General features: G+C 53.3%; 1 protein-coding gene across 1 annotated transcript; it reads left to right on the top strand.

Annotated features, from left to right (window-relative positions):
* The first annotated feature begins 9,504 nt into the window (after nt 1–9,504).
* On the top strand, nt 9,505–17,228 carry LOC101881400 (caspase recruitment domain-containing protein 8-like). Its single transcript, XM_013127393.2, is given in 10 exon segments — nt 9,505–9,638; nt 9,640–9,661; nt 10,978–11,049; nt 11,828–11,889; nt 11,933–12,153; nt 13,117–13,373; nt 13,971–14,096; nt 14,712–14,856; nt 16,461–16,502; nt 16,969–17,228. Coding segments are annotated over 10 exon segments (1,341 nt in total).
* Nucleotides 17,229–19,020: the final 1,792 nt, after the last annotated feature.

The raw sequence follows: 19,020 nt of genomic DNA, 5'->3' as shown, positions 1-19,020 counted from the left end.
AAATCTACTTTATTGCCCAGTGCTCTAAGTTCCTCCTTTCCAATAATGCTCATTCCTGCAGAAAACTAATTCACTTTGAAACAAATTCTTTGGGAAAGGGGGTTCAATATGAGGCCATTTTGCACCAAAACACATTTTTTTGTATTATTAAGACAAGACTTTTTGATTATGAACTGGTTTACCGAGGCATGGACATCAGCCCCCGACTTTGTATAGGTCAGTGCATTACCCTTTAAGAGCTAGCAAGGCTCTATAGATATGAGCTTATTTCCCTTCCCTAACAGAGAGAAGATTTTGCCATGACTCCTGCAGGATCCAACTCCAGATCCATACCTCTGGATGCTGCTAGCAGAGACATGGTCCCATTGTGTTTCATGTTGGTCTGGCAGGGCAGGCTGATGCCTTCTTGCAACCATCTGTGTCTTGGGTGAATTTCTGAAGCATCTTTCTGTGTTAGCTGGGACTGAGGCTGTGGGCAACCCCTTCTCTGTTAGCATCAGCTGGAATCCTACAAGAACCATTTTGCTTTTGCCTGATTATCTCCAGGAATGGATGAGGGACCCCTAGAGATGCACCGTGCTCTGCCCTAGGAAGTTGGGGGTGGCTTAGTCAGCCTGAGCACAGTTTGTATCTCCAAAGGGCCCAGGGGGACCATCAGTGGGGAAATCAGGAGTTGTGATGCCAGCCTGAGGGGATGGCTGCAGATTGCTGTCCTTAAGGTGAAACAAAGCAAGGGCATCTCAAACAATGGCTGACACTTAGGAACAGGACATTCCCCCAAAGCCCCTCTAAAACCAGTCATACCAGCTGGAAACCTATCCCGGTCACTGACTCCTCTTTGGCACCCACCTCCCGCCTCCAGTTTTGCCAACCTTTTCATGCCATTTTATTCTATGTTTTACACCAATTTATTGTCCTGTCTCACTGACACATTAATGGCTTGAGTCTCTCTTTCTCTGGTACAAAGCCTTTTTTTCCTTTCTTCCTGCCAGTTTTGGTACAGCATTTACTGCATGTGACTGCTCAGTTTTTCCCTGGTGCTCCCAAAACTTCCTCTGTGTTTATGCACCTTCTTACATGGCATTTTCTTTCATTTGTGTAAATATTGGTGTGCTGCTTTCCTTAGATGATGCTGCTCTTGCAAGAAGGGGTCTTGGCCCTTCCCTGCTCTATTTCACATTCCCCCTTTTGCAAATGAGCTCGTTTGGTGGCTCCCAACACATTTCATCACTCTCTGTAGTCTGCAGGCAAGCTTGTGTGGGCTTTGTCCTGTTTTGTCCTGGTTTTGTTCTGGCACTCCTCAGTGTCTGCTTTGCCTGGCACACAGGGCACCCATCTCCCCTTCTTCTATAGCCTGGATTACTTAGCATGTATCAGGCTTTGAAGGTGCTCCTGCAATGCACCGAGGACTTGGTGGAGCTCACACCGTGCATGGCCAAAGTGGAGTTTGAAGGTCTGTGGGAAAGAGTGTGTCTGTTTTAGAAAGATATAGCTGAAAACAAGGGGATGTGTCTGGATATTTGTGTTGGTGCTTAAGTAAAGGGGAGAAATTGCAGTGCTTGGTGCTGCCTCCTGGCATTGCTGTGTCGTCTTCTCGCTGGAGAGACCTTGAACACACTCTTCACCTCTGCTAAAATATCCTTTGGAAACATTTTTAACTTCCTGCCCAGATCGGAAAGCTTTGTGGGAAATACATGGAGAGCCCAGAGCAAATCAGTGCAAGTACAGGTGTGAATGGGCAAAACTAATTCAATGTTCTGTTTTATTGCCTGTTGTGTTGTGTGAATATGGCTTTTTTCAGAAAAGGAGTATAACTGAACAGTTTTGTCCTAATTCTTAGCCTTCAGGGGTTGGACTAGGTAACCTTTGAAGGTCCCTTCCTACCCAAACCATTCTATGATTCCATGATTAGTCTGTGATTACCTGAGAGCACCATCAGTTAATGAGATAAATACAACTTGAAGGGGACTCTGCCTTCTGTTTTGCCTGAGCAAAACAGAACTTTGTGCTTCACAGCTGTACAGGAACAGCTTCAGCATCTGCTCCAAGAGGGCAACAAGAAGGCAGGTATCAAAAATATGAGGTTATTGTTGAGGTGCTTGGGAACATACTCAGTCCCTCATGAATGGGGAATCAGCCCTGCAACAGGCTGTCTGCAAAAGAGGACTCCAGCATCACCCACAGAGAGCACTGTCCAAGAGCACAGAACCAGAGAAACCACCCTGCTCCCAGACAGAAGATGAAAAACAGTCCAACAGGAAAAAGGTAGAAACCAATCCAGTGCTACTAACCCCAAGCACTTCCACTGCACAGCAGTAAAGCTGCAACACTGCAACAAGTTTTTACCACAGGTAAGGGATATGCATCTGCTGTGACTCTGAAATCCTTCCCAAGCGCTAGTGTTTGTAAGTACATTGTACATTGCAGAAAGAATAAGTATTTTCCCCCTGAGTATCAGTTTGTGTCTATTGAAACACTGTCATTTCATCACCTGGGCACCGAGGTCCATCCCATCCAGCTACACCATCTCACAATAGGCATCTGTTCTGCTGCTGTGGCTATTCCTGGTTCCCTGCCTGGAAGCCTCACACCCACCCAAGCACTGAACCATGCACGGGGACATGGGTACCTACCAGTGTGCCACCCCAGCTCGCTCCAGCTGGGGTTGTCAGCCAGAGACCACTCCATGGGGAGCACAGAGCACTGCTCGGGGAGTGAACAGCCATGATTCCTGTGCTGTGGAAGGGGTGCTGGCACACACGGACACCGGCTGTGGCCTCTCCTGGTTCCTCCAGATCCCCTCACTGAGCTCTTGGCTGCACCCTCCCCTTTTCCCAGGCATCATCCTGACCCGAGATGCCCCTTGCCTGGTCCTGGTCAGGTCAACCCCGGGTGCCAATAGAGGAAGAAGCAGGGAGGGCTCTTCCTGTCCCTTTCCCTCTTGCCCAGCACAAGTTCCCTGTTGTTTCTGTTGGACAAAAGTGGGGTTTCACCTCCCTTTGCAGTGCTGAGCACTGGCCCTGGCCAGGCTCCTGGGGCCATTTCTGGCCAGTGATGTCCTGCTGCTCCTGCAGGACCAGGGCTCCCGCTGTGCCTGTGATATCTCCACCTTCCTTCCCTGCGGCAGCTTTGTTTTTCTAGTTTTCAGTGACTTGTAGTGGAGGTCACATCAGGCAATGTCCCACAGCTCCATACTCAAAAGGAGCTGCTGGTTTATAACTGCCCCTGCATACAATGAAATTATCTCTTTACTGTATCTTAGTTCTGTTGCCTGCAAATTTGCCTGCTTCTGCTCCAGAACTTTGACTTTCAGAAGCATTATCTGTTACTGTAGATAATTTTTGAGCTCACAGTGATGTTACCACCATTTGCAGAACTCAGCACTTTCAGGACATCCTTCGTGGATGTCTCTGAAGAGTCCGTATCACAACATGAGTCATTTCTTTCCTGCTCAGTGTAAGGACACCTAAAATGGGTCTCACCAACACCCTTGTGCTCTGCACACGTGAATCTTACCAGCTGCCACAGTCTACCCAGGTCTGAGAGAAGGCTCTGGGGCTGGGAGAAGGAAGTCAATGCAGGTGTCTGTACTCAGGGGTAGCATCCCAATGGACACATGGTGTCTTAGGAAGGCCTCTGATATCCATCAATAATGTCTTTTTCTACCACAAATATCTTTTTCTACCACACTTGCTGCTCAGGTGAGAGATTCTCTCCAGTTGTCACACATGGCTTGTTCTCCACCTGAACTCTATTCTGGACAGCATTGATCTTCAAAGACAAGAAAGCAAAACTATCCAGGTTGGACAGGGCTTGGAGCAAGCTGCTCTAGTGGAAGGTGTCCCTTCCTGTGGCAGGGGATTGGAAATGGATGAGCTTTAAGGTCCCTTCCTACCAACCAGGCTGGGATGCTACGATTCTAGCCTATCTACAAGCCTGAACACAGGACACACACGGCCCTGTGACCCTGGGTTCCCCCTCGACCAGCACACAATGCCATGTGCGCCAGAGGACACAAGGCAGCTCCCCATCTCCTGGAAAACTTGCTTGTGTGCAAACAGTCTGCAGAGTGAAGATTGTGCCAGCCAGTGATACCCAGCTCTGTGGGCTGCAGCCCCAAAGCAGAGCACAGGAGGAGTGCACAGCTGGAGGCTCAGAGCATCTGCCCCTGGCTCTGGTCCCCGCTGTGTCAAATAACTACCCCTGACTCCAGACCATTCCCTCTACCGCAGCGCTGCCTCCCTGCCGCTTCTCATACGTGCAAATATTGCCTTTAACGCGAGGCCCAGCAGGGAGCGGGGAGCAGCCCCATTAGCAGCCCCGCTTCAGACACACCCTGCGCACAGCAAGCAGAGCCCAGCACACAGCACAATCCGTCCTGCAAGCACTGTGCCTCGGGGACAGGGCACCGCCGTTGCCCATCGGGTCCTGAACCTCACAGCAACCCAGGGCCCCCATTTCCCACCCAGCTCCTCACCCCATGCGGTGGCACCGAGCAGTACATCTCATCTCCCAGCCCCACCATCACTCTGTGTAGCTCCATTCCAGACAGGTTCGGACCCACCCAGACCCACCACACACCAGGCTCATATTCCTGGTGCCCTCCTAAGACAAGGGCTGCCCGTTTCTCTTCCTGTTCTGTGGATTTGCTCTGGTTGGACTTGCACTGTGACTGCCAGAGCCCTGCGGTGGATCACCACCACCCTCCCAGGCCTCCATTACCCCCATGCCTGACAAGTACACTCAGACCATCCTCCTTCATCACATCCTCAAAGTCAGCTCCTGTTTTCACCTTTGGTCCCCCTGTGCACAGCTTCATGCCTCACTTCTCCTCCATCTCTGCTCAGTGGGGCACCTCCAGCCATCGGTGACGCTTCTTACTTCCACCTCCTCAGCAATTCTCACCAGTTTCTGCTGCTCTGTGGGCAGAGGACACTAAGAAAAGTATCTAAGTGTCCCAAGGGTGCAGCCCCACTGGCCAGCATGCCTACCTGTGGGCACACTTAATGGCTGCTCCATAGCTCTCTGTCCTGCCTCCAGAGTCCTGCAGAGAGCAACTCCATCGACAACCACGGTCGCTGCCAGCACAAAATCCTGCTGACCCCCCGAGCTGCCCACAGGCTCCCTCTGCCCATGCAGCGGTCTGTCCTCCTCGAGCTCTGACACTAGGGGCATGGCCAAGCTGCCACAACCCACAACCACGAAAAGAAACTCCGCAGTTCAGCACCAGGAGCAAGGACCGGCTCAGCAGAGTCAAACCGCCTCATCCCCGGGACGGGCTGGGCTCTGGTGCCAAGGAAAGCAGGTTTCTCTGGATGTGGGACTCAGCACAAGCCAGGCACGGCAGGAGAATAGCGCCCCACGGAGCATGCTGTGCGCCCTGTGCTGTCCAGGCAGCGCGCAGCAGCCAGGCTCTTACCCCAAGGAGGTGCATAGGCTTTGCCTGCCACAAGAAAAGCTGGAAAAAGCCGGTGGGAAGACAATCAAGTCACACAAGAGCGTGATGGGGGACGATGGGTTCAGGGCAGGAAGAATTTGTATTGCAAAGTCATTTGGATGTGAAAACAGACTGTCTACATCCTGAAGCTGTCAATTCTTTTCAGAAATTGCACTACGAACGATGAACACAAGGCTCCCACAACACCCCAGCCTGGCACCTGCCCAGACATGGGGAAACACCCTCATTAGTGTGACTGCCTCTGGTCCCTCCACCTAGAGGATTTTGCACCCAGGACACAGCCATGCTGCTCGCAGGGACATGCTGTGCACTGCTGCCCATACCCTGCCTGCGCAGCACCATGAGCCAAAATCAACGGGGCTGGTGCCCTGGAACGCCCTTCTCCCTTCTCTCCTCTCCTTGGCACCCCAACCTCCCCTTGACCTCGGCAGCTCTACGCCCCCTTTCTTTTCCTTGCACAGCTCTCCAGCCAGTTCCCCCTTCCCTCTACTCAGCTCTCCTGCTCCCACTCTTGTGCCATTTCCATACCAGTCCTGACTGTGCTCCAGGGGTCCCTCAGTTGCTGATCCCCAGAACCAGCAGAGCCCCACCTGTCTCCTCCTTCCCCTCATGCCCCTCCACCATTGTGCCGCCCCAGGGCCCCCAGCCCCTGCTGCCTCCTCAGCACAGCCCTTCCCACAGAATCTTCACCTCTCCAGTTGCATCCTGGTGGGCACTGGGAGTTGCTTTGCACCACCCTGGAGCAAAGATGGGTTTGGCTTTCCCAGGTAATTTGCTTTGGGATGGCCCCAAGAAACAGAAGCAAAACTCATGCTTCAAAGTGCCGGGACTGCATCACAGCCCCACGGATGCCCACGTCCTGGCAACACTTCACCTTGTCTCCTTGTTACCGAGAGTTTGTGTCAGCAGCAGCACAGGGAGTTCTGAAGCTGCCGTTTACCGTGCCCTGCCAGCTTCCAGAGCAGAGCAGCGGGAGCACAGTGACAGACTACAATTAACCACAATTGTTTTACTGGCAGCTGCTTCAGCAGTTTATAGGCTCCAGGTTAAAGGCTCATTCAGCAGCGCTGTCATTGCCACCCCTCCAAACATGTCCTCTGCAAGCTGGATTGGAAGTAATTAAACATTGGATTTCGTTCAGATCTCAAAGCAATGCCAGCAGAAAGTGCAAAGGCTGAACATGCTCCCCAGGTGCAGACTGCCTAATGAAAAAATCAAAACACTTCACAACACAGAGGAGTTTTAATTCTCCATCTGTTCCAGGCTGCCAAATCCTCTCCCTGCGATCGCCGCCCATTCAGGATTGCACAAGAAAAACCCGTGCTCCTACAGAAGCTGCAAGCAGTGCAAGAGGACTTTATCGTGGCAGTGTTTTCCAAGACTAACAGCTAAAGCACACCACCAAATTTCAGCTTCCACCCATAGCACTGGATGTTCCCTCTCAAAGGAGACCATGCCATCACCCACACTTCTGCTAAGGCTGCTTCCCCACTACTCAAGCAAGGCACCTGCAAGTAGCATCCTGCCAGTGCCCCAGCGCTGCTGTGACACCCAGGCTCTTTTTGCTCAGATGGAATCACAGCCCCCAAATCAGCGACAAGCAAGCTTGGAGAACACGCTGGGGAGGGGAGAAGACCCCAAACCAGGGGCTCGGGTGATCCGCGGCTTTTACCCAACACCCTTCACAGACCGTTCTTTTCTGCGCTGATTTCTTAAGCCGTTGCCGCATCTCAAGAAGTGCGAACATCACCGGCTCAGCCGCACGGCCGCGAAGCCGCCGGCTGCCCATGCTCCAGCCTCGGCCCCGCAGAGAAGCCTCCGGGTCCTGTTCAGAACCCCGCCACCCTCCGGTATCCCAGCTCTCACCGCCCAGCTCCCCACCCCCCACCGGACCGGAGGTGCGGATGCGGCAGCGGCCCCGCACCAGGATTTTCCCCATCACGCATTCCACCACCGCCGGGACGGAGCTCACCGCCCCCGGCGCTTACCCGAGCAGCAGCGGCGAGGCTGGGGCCGGTGCGGCGGACGGGAGCGCTGCCGCCCCAGGGGCGGGCCGGGGCGGGCCGGGGAGGAGCCTCGGCCCGGGACAAGGCACCGGCTCCGGTCCCGGGGCTGGGGGTTCCTGCTGGCCCGGCTGTCAGCGCACTCGATGCTTTCACCGAGCAGCGCGGTGCTCCGCAGCCGGGGCTGCTCCGGTGTAACCCGCCCAGTCCCATCCCTCGCCCCGTGTTCCACGTTTTCGTCCTGAATTTCCGTTTCTCTGGTCTCCCTCGGACCCAGCGATCTCCTTCTCCTGACTGACTGGCACGTCACTGTTCTCCCCGGTGAACTGTTTTCTTTCCCTGTCATACCCTGTTTGGACGAGTGTCAGCATTCCAGATCTTTCAGGTTTTTAGTGTTCAAGGCCAGGCTGGACAGGGCTTGGAACAACCTGCTCTAGTGGAAGGTGTCCCTGTCCGTGGAAGGGGGTTGGGACTGGATGAGCTTTAAAGTCCCTTCCAACACAAACCGTTTCATGATCCCTGTATGCCTTTTTTTGTCTCCAGGACTTTGAGACCACTCTGGGTACAGAGAAAGGTTTTGTCTCACCTGGCTACAGATTGTCTTGTGTCACTGCTGACACCCTGATGATATGACTCCTCGAGGTTGTCCAGGTGGGTCACTGCCCTCTGGTACACAGCTTTAGTTACTTGCTCACTGCTCCAAATAAGCAAGAGGCCTAACTGGGCTATTCAGCTGTGATGTTCACTGAGGGTAAGAAGCACTATCCATGGATGGAGCCTGTGGACACAGGTGCTCCGTGTGCCTCCATGGCCTTGCAAGAGGGACTGTGGAGCACTGGGCACGTGCACAAGCAGCAGAGAAAGAGCAATCCTGCACATGGTGGAGCCAGGCTGAGGGAGCTGGGCTGTTTCAGCCTGCAGAAGAGAAGGCTCCTGAAGGGGAGACCTTGGAGCAGCTCCAGTGCCTAAAGGAGCTACAGGAAACCTGGAGAGGGGCTTGGGACATGGGCCTACAGGGACAGGCCAAGGGGAATGGCTTGAACCTGCCAGAACAGGGGAGACTGAGATGAGCTCTTAGGCAGAAGCTCTTGCCTGTGAGGGTGCCCAGAGAAGCTGTGGCTGCCCCATCCCTGGCAGTGTTCAAGGCCAGGTTGGACACAGGGGCTTGAAGCAAGCTGCTCCAGTGGAGGGGGTCCCTGCCCATGGCAGGGGTTGGAACTGGAGGAGCTTTAAGGTCCCTTCCAACCCAAACCAGGCTGGGATTCCACAGAGCTACTGGGCAGTGCATACTCTTGTTACTGCTCTCTTGTGGTACAATCTTAGGCTCTAGGCACTGACTCCACCACTCCCACATTTGGCACTGACAGGACTGCAGCATTTGCCACTGAAATGTTCTTGTTTCCCCTTTGCGAGGGCAGAGGGAACTCTGGATGTCACTGGCATTTACAGCCCCTCCTGCCTGGCCCCTGGGCTGCCCAGTATGCTTCTGATCCTGGTGGGTCCGCAGAGGTGCAGCCCTGCACCATTACTCCCTCACACAACCCCCACTGCCTCAGGGACAGGATGGACTGGACTCCTGCAGCCTGGGGCAGCCAGAGCCATGTCCTGCCCAGCCTGGGCACACTCAGGGCTGGCAGAAAAGGGAGGGCTGGGATGAAGGGCAGGTGTTGGGGTGACCTGCTAACTCAGTGGGGACCCTCTGGCATCCTCAGACCTGCTTTCCAGGTTGGATCAAGGCCTCTGCTGCACCATTCCCTTGGGGAAATGTTCTACCCCTGCCTTCCCCACAAAAGGAAATCCCAGAAGAGGAGCTGATGGGGGCGAAGGGGAAAGGGAAGGTAATAAGGGAGAGGTCCTGTGAATGGAGCAGCCCAGGGAGGAAAGCCAGCTCAGGCAGGGAGGCAGCGAGGTGCAGGTGGAGGAGAGCTCAGCTGAGGCATGATGCTGCTTTGGTCAGCGCTGATGTCACCCACAGTTCCAGTTTTGTAGGGAAGCAAGGAAGCCAAGATCTTGTGAGGAAGCAAGGAGCCTTGGATTTTTGTGATGGCTGAAAGAGACCCCAAGGAGGGTGATGGACCCTTAATCCACAGTTCTGGTGAGTTCAACGAGTTTAGTGTCTTCAGTAAGACTTTGTGGGGCAAAACACTTTCAGTGCCAATGTCTCTGGAGGACTCTGTAGGAGCTTACAGTCAAGATGAACGCATAGCACTCCATCATGTCCCCAGAATGTTAGAAGCTGTTCTATAATTACAAACAGATGGAGGACAACCTGACACTGCGAAATCAAACCCAACTGCCTTCTGTACTGTAACCTAAGGTGTAAGTGCAGGGTGGCCTGGGGATGTAGATGATCTCTCTGGAGGCAGTGGAGGGGCAAGCAGGTGCAGACTGAGGTGTCTCCAAGGGAGGGACCTCATTAGGACTGCAGGCAGGAAGGAAGGGGCAAGGCTGTGCACCAGGGAGCTGCCATCACACACATGCACAGGGAGGTGAGAGGAGGCAAAGGCTCAGGAATGCCCCTATGGAGGAGGAGGGCAGGAGAGAGAAGGACTTTGCTACTGGAAGCTGAGCAAGAAGTTTGCTCTCTGTGTGGCAACGGGGGGTGATAAGGAGTCTGGGAGCACGTTCTTGGCCGCACAGTGCCTGCCTGCCTTGGGACAGTGCACAAACGAGCAGGAAGAGGTTTCACAGTAAAGACATGAAGAGAGGGAGGACGGGCAGAGGATAGGAAACTCCTCTGGACATGATGTTGGTCCTGGGCTCTTCTCTGCTTTCTGTTGCCGTTGTAGTGTGAAGTTACGGGGAAGATTTGGATCCTGAATTTTTAGGTAAGGTTATGCCCAGGTCCTCACCTCAGCTTGGTGAAGTGGGGCTTGTGGAGCTGCACAGTGGTGAGCATAACACCTCAGCTGACTGCCTTGTGCTGAGCATGTCCCTGTCATGGTTTGTGGAGGAGGACGTGAAAGATGCAGTAGATGTGGAAGCATGTGATGGTACATGAGGGGACCAGTGTGGCTGATGGTTTTGGGAAGGCGGGGTGAAGGCTGGTTGAAGATGCCTTCTTCTCCCAAACATGAGGCAAAACTGACAGCATCTTCCTGTTCTTCCAGTCCTAAGGACACGCGAGGCAAGCCGTTACAAACTTCTGGCAGGTGAAGCCTTGGGGAGCTCAGAGGTGAGGTCCTGCAAGATGCGATGCCCAAGGCTGGGTGAGGAGCATGCAGGGATGGGGAGGAAGGCTCTGTGGCTGGGGGCTCCGGGGCTGCCCATCACTACCGCGCTGGGTGTCAGGAGCTGGTGGGTGCTGCCCTCGGGCCCAGGAGATGGAGCTCACAGGCCAGGCTGGCACAGCTCAGCTATCAGCCTGTTTCCTCCCTGCAGGAGGTGGGAGCAGGGCTAGCACTAGCTGGCACTAGGAATATTGCTCATATTCTCAGACCTCTCCTTCAGCAGCAAGCATGGCTGGAGGAGACAAACACAGCATGCAAGTGCTTTTCTCTGTGTTTCCCTCTGCAGGAGAGCGATGACAAGCTGAAGCCGAACCCAGACCCACTACTGCAGGGAAATTGCTGCAGCTGCATCAGAGAGGTAAGGGCTTTGCAGGTCACACCAGCGGGAAGTGGCACAGAAGAAGCCAGGCTGCCTGTCACTGGGTGCACCTTCACAACCCATTACTCACAGCAATTCCTCATCCTCCAGGAGAGTCCAGCCCCTTTTGCTGTGCTAACCCACCACACACTGTCCCACCATGCACTGCCCCAGTTTCCAAGTTTGCAGGAAGACAAACCCCACTTCCTTGCATCCTGTATTTATTCTCACTGCTAAACATTCCAGCCGCCTGTGGCCACAGTCTCTTCTGCTGATACCTGATGGCAGAGATTGAATAGCCCAGGTTCACTCACAAGGAAGTCAGCAGCATACATTTTCTCTTAGGAAACAGCAGCTTTCCTATCCTGAAGTTCCATTTGCAAAATGCTTCCTAAAACTCAGTGGGTGAAACACATCACTTGGAGCTCTGGGAGCTGTGTGTCCTACTACTGCATGGGGGATGCATGGACTAGCCAATGCCTTCCTCAGCCCAGTGGCATCTACCCAGGTGGGGCTGTGATCTCTCTTGGGCACTGCTGCAGGGATCTGCATGCATTAAGGGGGTCACGCGGCTCAGAAATAGCCAGTGCTTCTTTTGGTTCCCAGGGCAGAGGAGTTGCCAGTTACTGATTTTTCTGGACTTGTCACTGATGAGAGCAATACCTTTCCAGGCACCAGGCACAGGCACTGAGCTCCCATTCCAAGCTGCACCACCCCTCACTGTCAATCCTAGCACAACACCCCGTTCAGATCCAAACTGGCCACACTTGTGTTGCAGGGTCTTCCACAAGTGGTGCCAGAGATAATCCGAGAGGCTTTGAAGCACTGCATCACATATCAGTAAGTGCTGGTGGCATGATCCTGTCATCCCTTCCACCTGCAGAGCTCACCTCCCTGGTGCAGGCATCTTCCAGTGCTCCATGACAGGCCTTGGCTTTAAGGTGAATTCAGCAGTGACCATCACCTAAAGATATGCCACCTGGAGCAGACACCTCAGCAAGGCCGATGAGGAAATGTGGGCTCCTGCTGGACCCCTCTTCAACATCAAGGTGCAGCCCATGGTAGTGCTGGAGGTGCATCTGCCCCACTTCATCTGCCTCACAGGTACCACTCCCCTGCCGGTGCCCCCCGGACATCTCCTCAGAAAGCACTAAATTCTCTCTTCCCTCTGAGATTCCCTGTACTCCTTTGTATTCCTCTGCTTTGCTTTGGAATCCTTCCTCCTCTCATCTTCTACCAAGCCTTTCCCCAGTGGTCCTTCACCAGCTCTGGCCCCTCACCACCAGTGCCTCCTCACCCACCCTTTCCTCCCACTGATGAACCCCCCAGGCACTACCCCAGGCTCCCCCAGGGAGTTCCTCAGCTCTTTGCATTATGGCAGCTGTGATGGCAATGGTTGCCCCTGCTCTGCTCCACCTGGGCAGGAGCCAGCCAACTGCACCCACCCCCAGGCTGGACCACTCCAGGGTAGGATGCAGTAGGTCACACCTGGCCCAGGCAGAAGACAAAGTGGAATGGAATTGTCCATTTTCCCATAGGCAACATGAGGAGTTACAAGGCTTGGATCTGGGTCCTCTGCCCTGCAGTGATCTTACCAAGGCACAGCTAATGAGTGGAGAAGGATCATCAGCACCTGAGTGTGCAGAGGAGTCCCAGTCCCCATGCTGTGGCCCTAACACAGGCACTGGGTGTGCTGGATGAGACTCCTGTGGCAAATCTATGTCCTCTTCTGAAAAAGAGCAAGCTGCAAAAAGAGCTTCTTGTCTGCCTCCATCTCCCAGCCAGCGCCTGCAGGCACAGTCGTGTCAGCCAGACAGTGGCTCTAGGCACTCCTCGCTGACACAGCCATGCAGAGCAAAGAGCTGTCCTTAGAGTTCAGATTTGCAGGTTTCTGGGCCTGCAGCTCCCTGACAAAGCCCAAAAGCCCAAAGCACACCTGGGACTAAAAGAAGAGCATGTTGTCATGTGTGGGGGCATGTTCCCTTTCTGTTGCTCAAGCCTGACAGCCTAAGAGGGTGCCAGAACAACTAAACAGAACCTTGTTGCTTTTGCTGTCTCTCACAGAAGGCGTAGACACCAGCCAATGTTCCATTGCCCATTTTAAATCTAAGAATATGATCCTGAAGAGACCAACCAGGGTGGTTACATTCTCTGCTGTCCTGAGGAATCCCAGCTTCTCACTGCTTGGGGTGCTTTGGAGGAAGTTACATTCGACCTTAAATTCATTTCCTATGCATTCTTTGGTGCTGATCTATCAGCAGCTCAGGGCTGCAAACACAACTTTTCACCTCTACCTGATCCCAGATGACAAATCTGTGAAGCAGGTAAGACAGAAGGAGCTTGACTGGGTTACAAAAGGATGACATCTGTATGGCTGCAGTAGCCGGAGCTGGATTTGATAAGCAGAGATGCCTCCCAGGTTTGCTGCCTCTGATTCACACACAGCTCTGTGCCCCCATCTCCCACTGCAGGACAGCACTCTTGCTCCTGCCTACCCCACTCTCTTTCACAAACACCTCCAGGAATCACTGTCCATGTTTTTGGCTGGGGCAGCATGTCCTAGCACAAGCAAAGCCATGGCACAGGATGCTCTGCAGCACGGAGCAGATGTAGGACTTGGAGCCACTGCCAGGCACAGCCCTAGGTGGCTGCTCACCAGCTCTTCTGCTGCCTGCAAGCGCCTACCCTCTGTTAGAGAGACACTGCATCACCCTGCCCATGTTCCTGCCTGCACACAGGAGCTTCCTGCCTGTGTGGAGTGGGAGCTGCCTAGCTCCTGAAGCACAGCACTGCCCGCGACACACTAGCTGGTCTGTTCTGACTTGGTCAATATCTTCTTGCATTCCCCAGGACCAGCTCCAGGTCACAGCTTTTCTGGTGTTTTAATTTTCTCTCTCAAAAGCCATGCTTGATGTTTACAGGCCATAGAAAACCAAGAAAAGAACTGGAATTCAAGGCTTATTCTCAAGCCTCCTCCATTCAGCCCTCTGTTCTTTGGCTGCATTTACCGGGTTACCAGTACAGATTTGGTGGTGATAACACCTGAAGTAAGTGGAATTGTTCTCTCCCCCTTCCCCCCCTCCCCCCCCAGTGAATTAGAAGATGCTAGAAGGCTCTGTCTTCAGCCATACTCTGCTGCCAGAACCTGTCTTGCTTGGAGCTGTACTGCTTCCAAGTGGCGAAGTTACTTCATGATATACATCCCCAGAACGACTGCAGAGCACACCCCAAAGCCCCAGAGAGCAGTTTTAAAGATGACAGAGCCAAGCTCTTGGCAGTGTCAGGTAAAAGCAATAGAAGCCATAACTTGCAACCTAGGAAGTTCAGGCTGAATATTGGGAAAAATGTATTACCCAGTGGAGATGCAGCCATCAGAGCAGGTTAGAAGGTGGCTACATTCTTGCATCCTGGGGTTTTCAGTGCTCAGCTAGACAAAGCCATTTCTCAGCACATCTAGACTGGACATCAGTCCATCTTTGGGAGGTAGGTCAGACAAGATGCTTCAGAGGTCTTTTCCCACCAAAATTAATGCTTTTGACAGCATAGCAGAGCACTGACATATGCATCTTCCCTTTTCTCTTGCTGGTATAGCCAGGAAACACAGGATGTGAATTCACTGCAGCTCCTCACAATGAGATTGAACTAGCTAATTGTCTTTACAGGCACACTTGCCATTTTGTTACAAGAGTCCTAAGGAACAGCAGCTCTTTGTTGAGATCTACATCAACAACATGGAAGAGGAAATTGGGCTCCTTATGACAAACACACGTGATAATACTGAGGTCTGAAGGGCATCGTTGAGACCAGGTAGGAACAGCAGGTCCATCTAGGAGCTCATTTATCTTAGCAAAAGCAGAGGTGCATCACCTAAGAGACCTTACATATTTTGTGGTCACAGTCATCCACACATCCTGCAGGAATAGCAAACGCTGTCTATGTGTGCAAAACCAGGCCACTGAGGATATAAGGACCTGAAAGGACACCCCAATATACATCAGACTAGAGCTTCACATTTATGTGAAATTTTATATGCCTGGGGCTTAGAAGAGCATGACAGTGCTATCAGCCTCTCTTCTCTTGGCTACTGTTTACGTAGAAGGCTGACTTATTTTTTTAAGTCCATGAACATAAGGAACACCTGGGGATCTCCTAGTGCAACCACGGTACAATACAGAGGAGGTTAACATCAGTGAAAATCAGCATCTTGAACCTCATGAGGTTCAACAAGGCCAAGTGTAGGGTCCTGGCCCCTGGATTGGGGCAACCCCTGGTATCAATACAGGAGGGATTGAGAGTAGGCCTGAGGAGAAAGACTTGGAGGCACTGGGGAATGAAGGGTTAGACAAGAGCCAGCACTGTGCGCTTGCAGCCCAGAGGCCAATTGTATCCTGGGCTGCAGCGAGAGGAGTGTGAGCAGCAGGTCAAGGGAGGTGATTCTGCCCCTCTGCGCTGCTCTGGGGAGACCTCACCTGGAGTCTATGCCCAGCTCTGGAGTCCTCAATACAGCGAAGCCATGGGTCCAGGGGATGGACACACAGATCATCAAAGGGCTGGAGCACCTCTCCTATGAAGAAAGGTGAAAGCAGTTGGGGTTGTCCAGCCTGGAGAGAAGACTCTCGGGAGACCATATTGTGGCCTTTCAATACTTAAAAGGAGCATATAAGAAAGATGGGGAGAGACATTTTAGCAGGATCTGTTGTGATAGCATGAAGGGTGGCATTTTTAAACTGAAAGAAGGGAGACTGAGGATGAACAAGAAGAAGACGTTTGTTACTGTGAGGGTGGTGAGACACTGGCACAGGTTGCCCAGAGAAGTGGTGGATGCCCCATCCCTGGAGACATTTAAGGCCAGGCTGGATGTGGTTCTGGGAACTTGATCTAGTTGAAGATGTCCCTGCTCCTTGTAGGGGGGCTGGACTGGATGAGCTTCAAAGGTCCCTTCCAACCCAAACTATTCTGTGATTCTATCTTTAAAAGCTGCATGTTCAGCCAGCATTTCTCTTCCAGATTGTCTGGGTATGACACCAGTGTGTGACACAATGCCCAGAGCACACTGGGTTAAGTCAAGGCCAGATGGACCAGAGCCTGCCTTCTCCATGCACTTCTGCATGGCTGGATCAGTTCTGCAGCCGCCGCACCCACCATTAACATCACGCAGCAATACCCACCCCTGAGTCCCCTGTGGAGAAGTGTGCTTGTCGTGCCTTGAGACCCCCCGCCCTCTGCTGGTCTGATCCGGCACCCCCAAGAGTAACACCTACAGCTGAGTACTGCACAGACAGGCTGGAACAATAGGAGAAATGGCCAAGAGCTTTGTGGAGGAATGGGCACCTGAGGAAGATGTTGTGAAGGACTGGGCACCATCATTTCAGTGATGGCATTTTCAGTGATCTCTCTCTTTTCACTTTCAGGTGATATTAATCCTCCTGCCTCTGCCTTTATGAACATGTCAGGTCAGTACAGCATTCCAGAGCTACCTTTTTAGAATCTAAATCTATTTCTTTGGAGCTCACCAGTCTCTGGTTTAAAGCAGATTATCAGCCTTTCTTCCCATCCTTATGATAGTTTCTAGACAAAAAGCCTTCAAAGCTGCAACCTCAAACTGTTGTTCCCACATTGTTGGCAGCACACTCTGTGCCATGCTGACAGGTAAAGTGGCATGGTGCAGGTGACCCTGCAGACTGGTCCTCCCTCCTTGCTTTGCTTCTAGTGCTCCCACCACTGGTTCCTCCTTCCTTGCCCTGCTTCCAGTGCTCCCACTGCTGTTGCAGCTGGTGCTTATCCTTGTTGGTGGAGGCTGGAGCCACACGGCTGTGGGACAGAGTGCACAGCTGTGGTGTCTGCTGCCTTTGGATGCCACATGCAGCAGCACAGCACTCGGCTGCTGCAGCACAGTAATGGATGCTCTGTCTCTGCTAGGTGAAGCATTCTTGAAGAAGCACAAGGCCAAACTTTGCTCCAGGATGAGGCAGCTCACCATTCTGCTGCACTTGAGGAATGCAAATGTCATCAATAGTGATGAAGAAGAGGAGCTGCGAAGTCAAAATAAGAGTGTAACAAGGAACCTAATTTGGCTGGATCTAATTGAGAAGAAGGGTCTGGAGGCCCAGGAACAGCTCTACCAGACCCTCCGTTTGAAAGACCCATATCTTATTGCAGATCTGGAGAATTCCAGCTAGGTCCGGAAAAGCAGAATTGCTTTTGCTCCCATTGCTCAGCTTATGGGAACTATGGAAGGGCAGTTAAAGTGCGGAATCCCAACGTTACAATGGAAAATGCAATAATCCCTCTGAGTCTCCTGGTCCCAGGCCTGCATTACTTGGCTGATTCTATTGCCAGCAGTGAACAGTGTCATGACAGCCCTGGTGAGAAACTGCTGGAACAAGAGACCTTGGTTCCAAATCCAGTGCCAATACCTTGGATCTGTCTGCTCCTCTGAGTCAGGGCCCTACCTCTCCAAAAGCTCCATGCAGCTGCTGGCAGGTGAAGGAGCACCTCTCAAAGGAGCCATAGAAAATAACAGAAGAGACTCTTGAGCAACCTGCTCCAGTGGAAGGTGTCACTGCCCATGGCAGGGCATTGGAACTGGATGAGCTTTAAGGTCCCTCCCAACCCAAACTGTTCCATGATTCTATGATTCAGGTTCATGCATCTTCAGGGAAAGTCTGACTCAACACTTGGACACGGGCTGGGAGGGGTGAAGAAATGGACCCATGCAGACAGGAAGGGGAACCAGGAAGAACAAAGCGGGATGAAACAGAAAGGTGTTTTAAAAGGGGCCGTTTGGTTATAAGCCAGGCTGAGCCCTGTGCCGGTCACCACAGTCTGTCCTGGCTTTTTATATTTTCATATTAAACGTTTTTGTAATCATTTCTCTGCATCATCTCACTCCCAGATCTGAGTTTGAGTGGGTGCTGCAAGGACCAGGTGCCACCTACTGGGGAGACTTGTGTGTGCCTCAGGGGATTTGGTGTCACATTCTGCATCGAGAAGTGGGTCTTTTACTTCCGGGCATGGGGTGGGAATGGTATCACCAAAACTCGCATCTGGAGGGGACCAGCGTGATGCAAATGCTCTGTGCAGCTGGAGCTGGATCGCGTGTCATAGCCCGTGTGTCTGGTTGGGGACCAGAGTATCCCCACCACGACTGGGTGTGGGGGAGGTTGTGCATTCACCACGGAAATTCAAGCTGGATCAGGTGGTGAGCCCAGGATCCCTGGCGGGTGGGAGGGCTGGGATGCAGGCGGGGATGCCAGGGAAACTGAGGGGCTGTGCTGGTGCTCAGTGGAGCCCCAAGTGTGCGTGTGATTGTGAACCCTGAATGTGTGCACTCACACAGTGCCTTGCCAGGCATTGGAACAGGCTGCCCAGGGCAGGGCTGTAGTCACCGTCCCTGCAAGTGTTCACACACTGTGGAGATGAGGCCTCAGTGCCATGGGTCAGTGGTGGCCTTGGCAGTGCTGGAGGAGCGGTTGGACTGGATGAGTTTCAAGGTCTTTTCCAGGCTGGTTGATTCTGTGACACTTCTATGACACCAGTGACTTCCTGCCTCTGCCACCCCAGAGGAGGAGGGCACGGTACTGGTGTGTGAGGTGAGTCGGGTGTGTGGGTGCTGACAACGAAAGCCGGTGGCCACCCGTGTGTCCGTGCGTGTGTCCCTGGGAGAAGCGCTCAGCCTCTCTGCAGGGTGAATCCACAGCGGGGAAAGCGGCAGCCGCAGCCGCGGCCTGGGCAGGATCGAGGATCTCTGGGCTCCAGCGGCCGGGCAAGGGCGGGGCCGGCGAGATCCCTGCGGGGAGGGCGAGCGCGCCCACACCGTTACCTGCCCTGCCCGGGCAAGGGCAGCACCGGGGGCTGGGCGGGGCGCGCGGGGGTGTACCCCCCGGCATTGGTGGGAGGTGCCCGCGGGGGAGGAGGAGCCTCTTTCTGATTGGTTCTCTCTCCGCGGGGCGGGGAGTGGGGGGAGTTCTC

The sequence above is a fragment of the Melopsittacus undulatus genome, chromosome 12 (assembly GCF_012275295.1).
Source record: "Melopsittacus undulatus isolate bMelUnd1 chromosome 12, bMelUnd1.mat.Z, whole genome shotgun sequence".
Classification (NCBI taxonomy): Eukaryota; Metazoa; Chordata; class Aves; order Psittaciformes; family Psittaculidae; genus Melopsittacus; species Melopsittacus undulatus.
The sequence above is the reverse complement of the archived record's forward strand: the minus strand, read 5'-3'. Positions and strand labels throughout refer to the sequence as shown.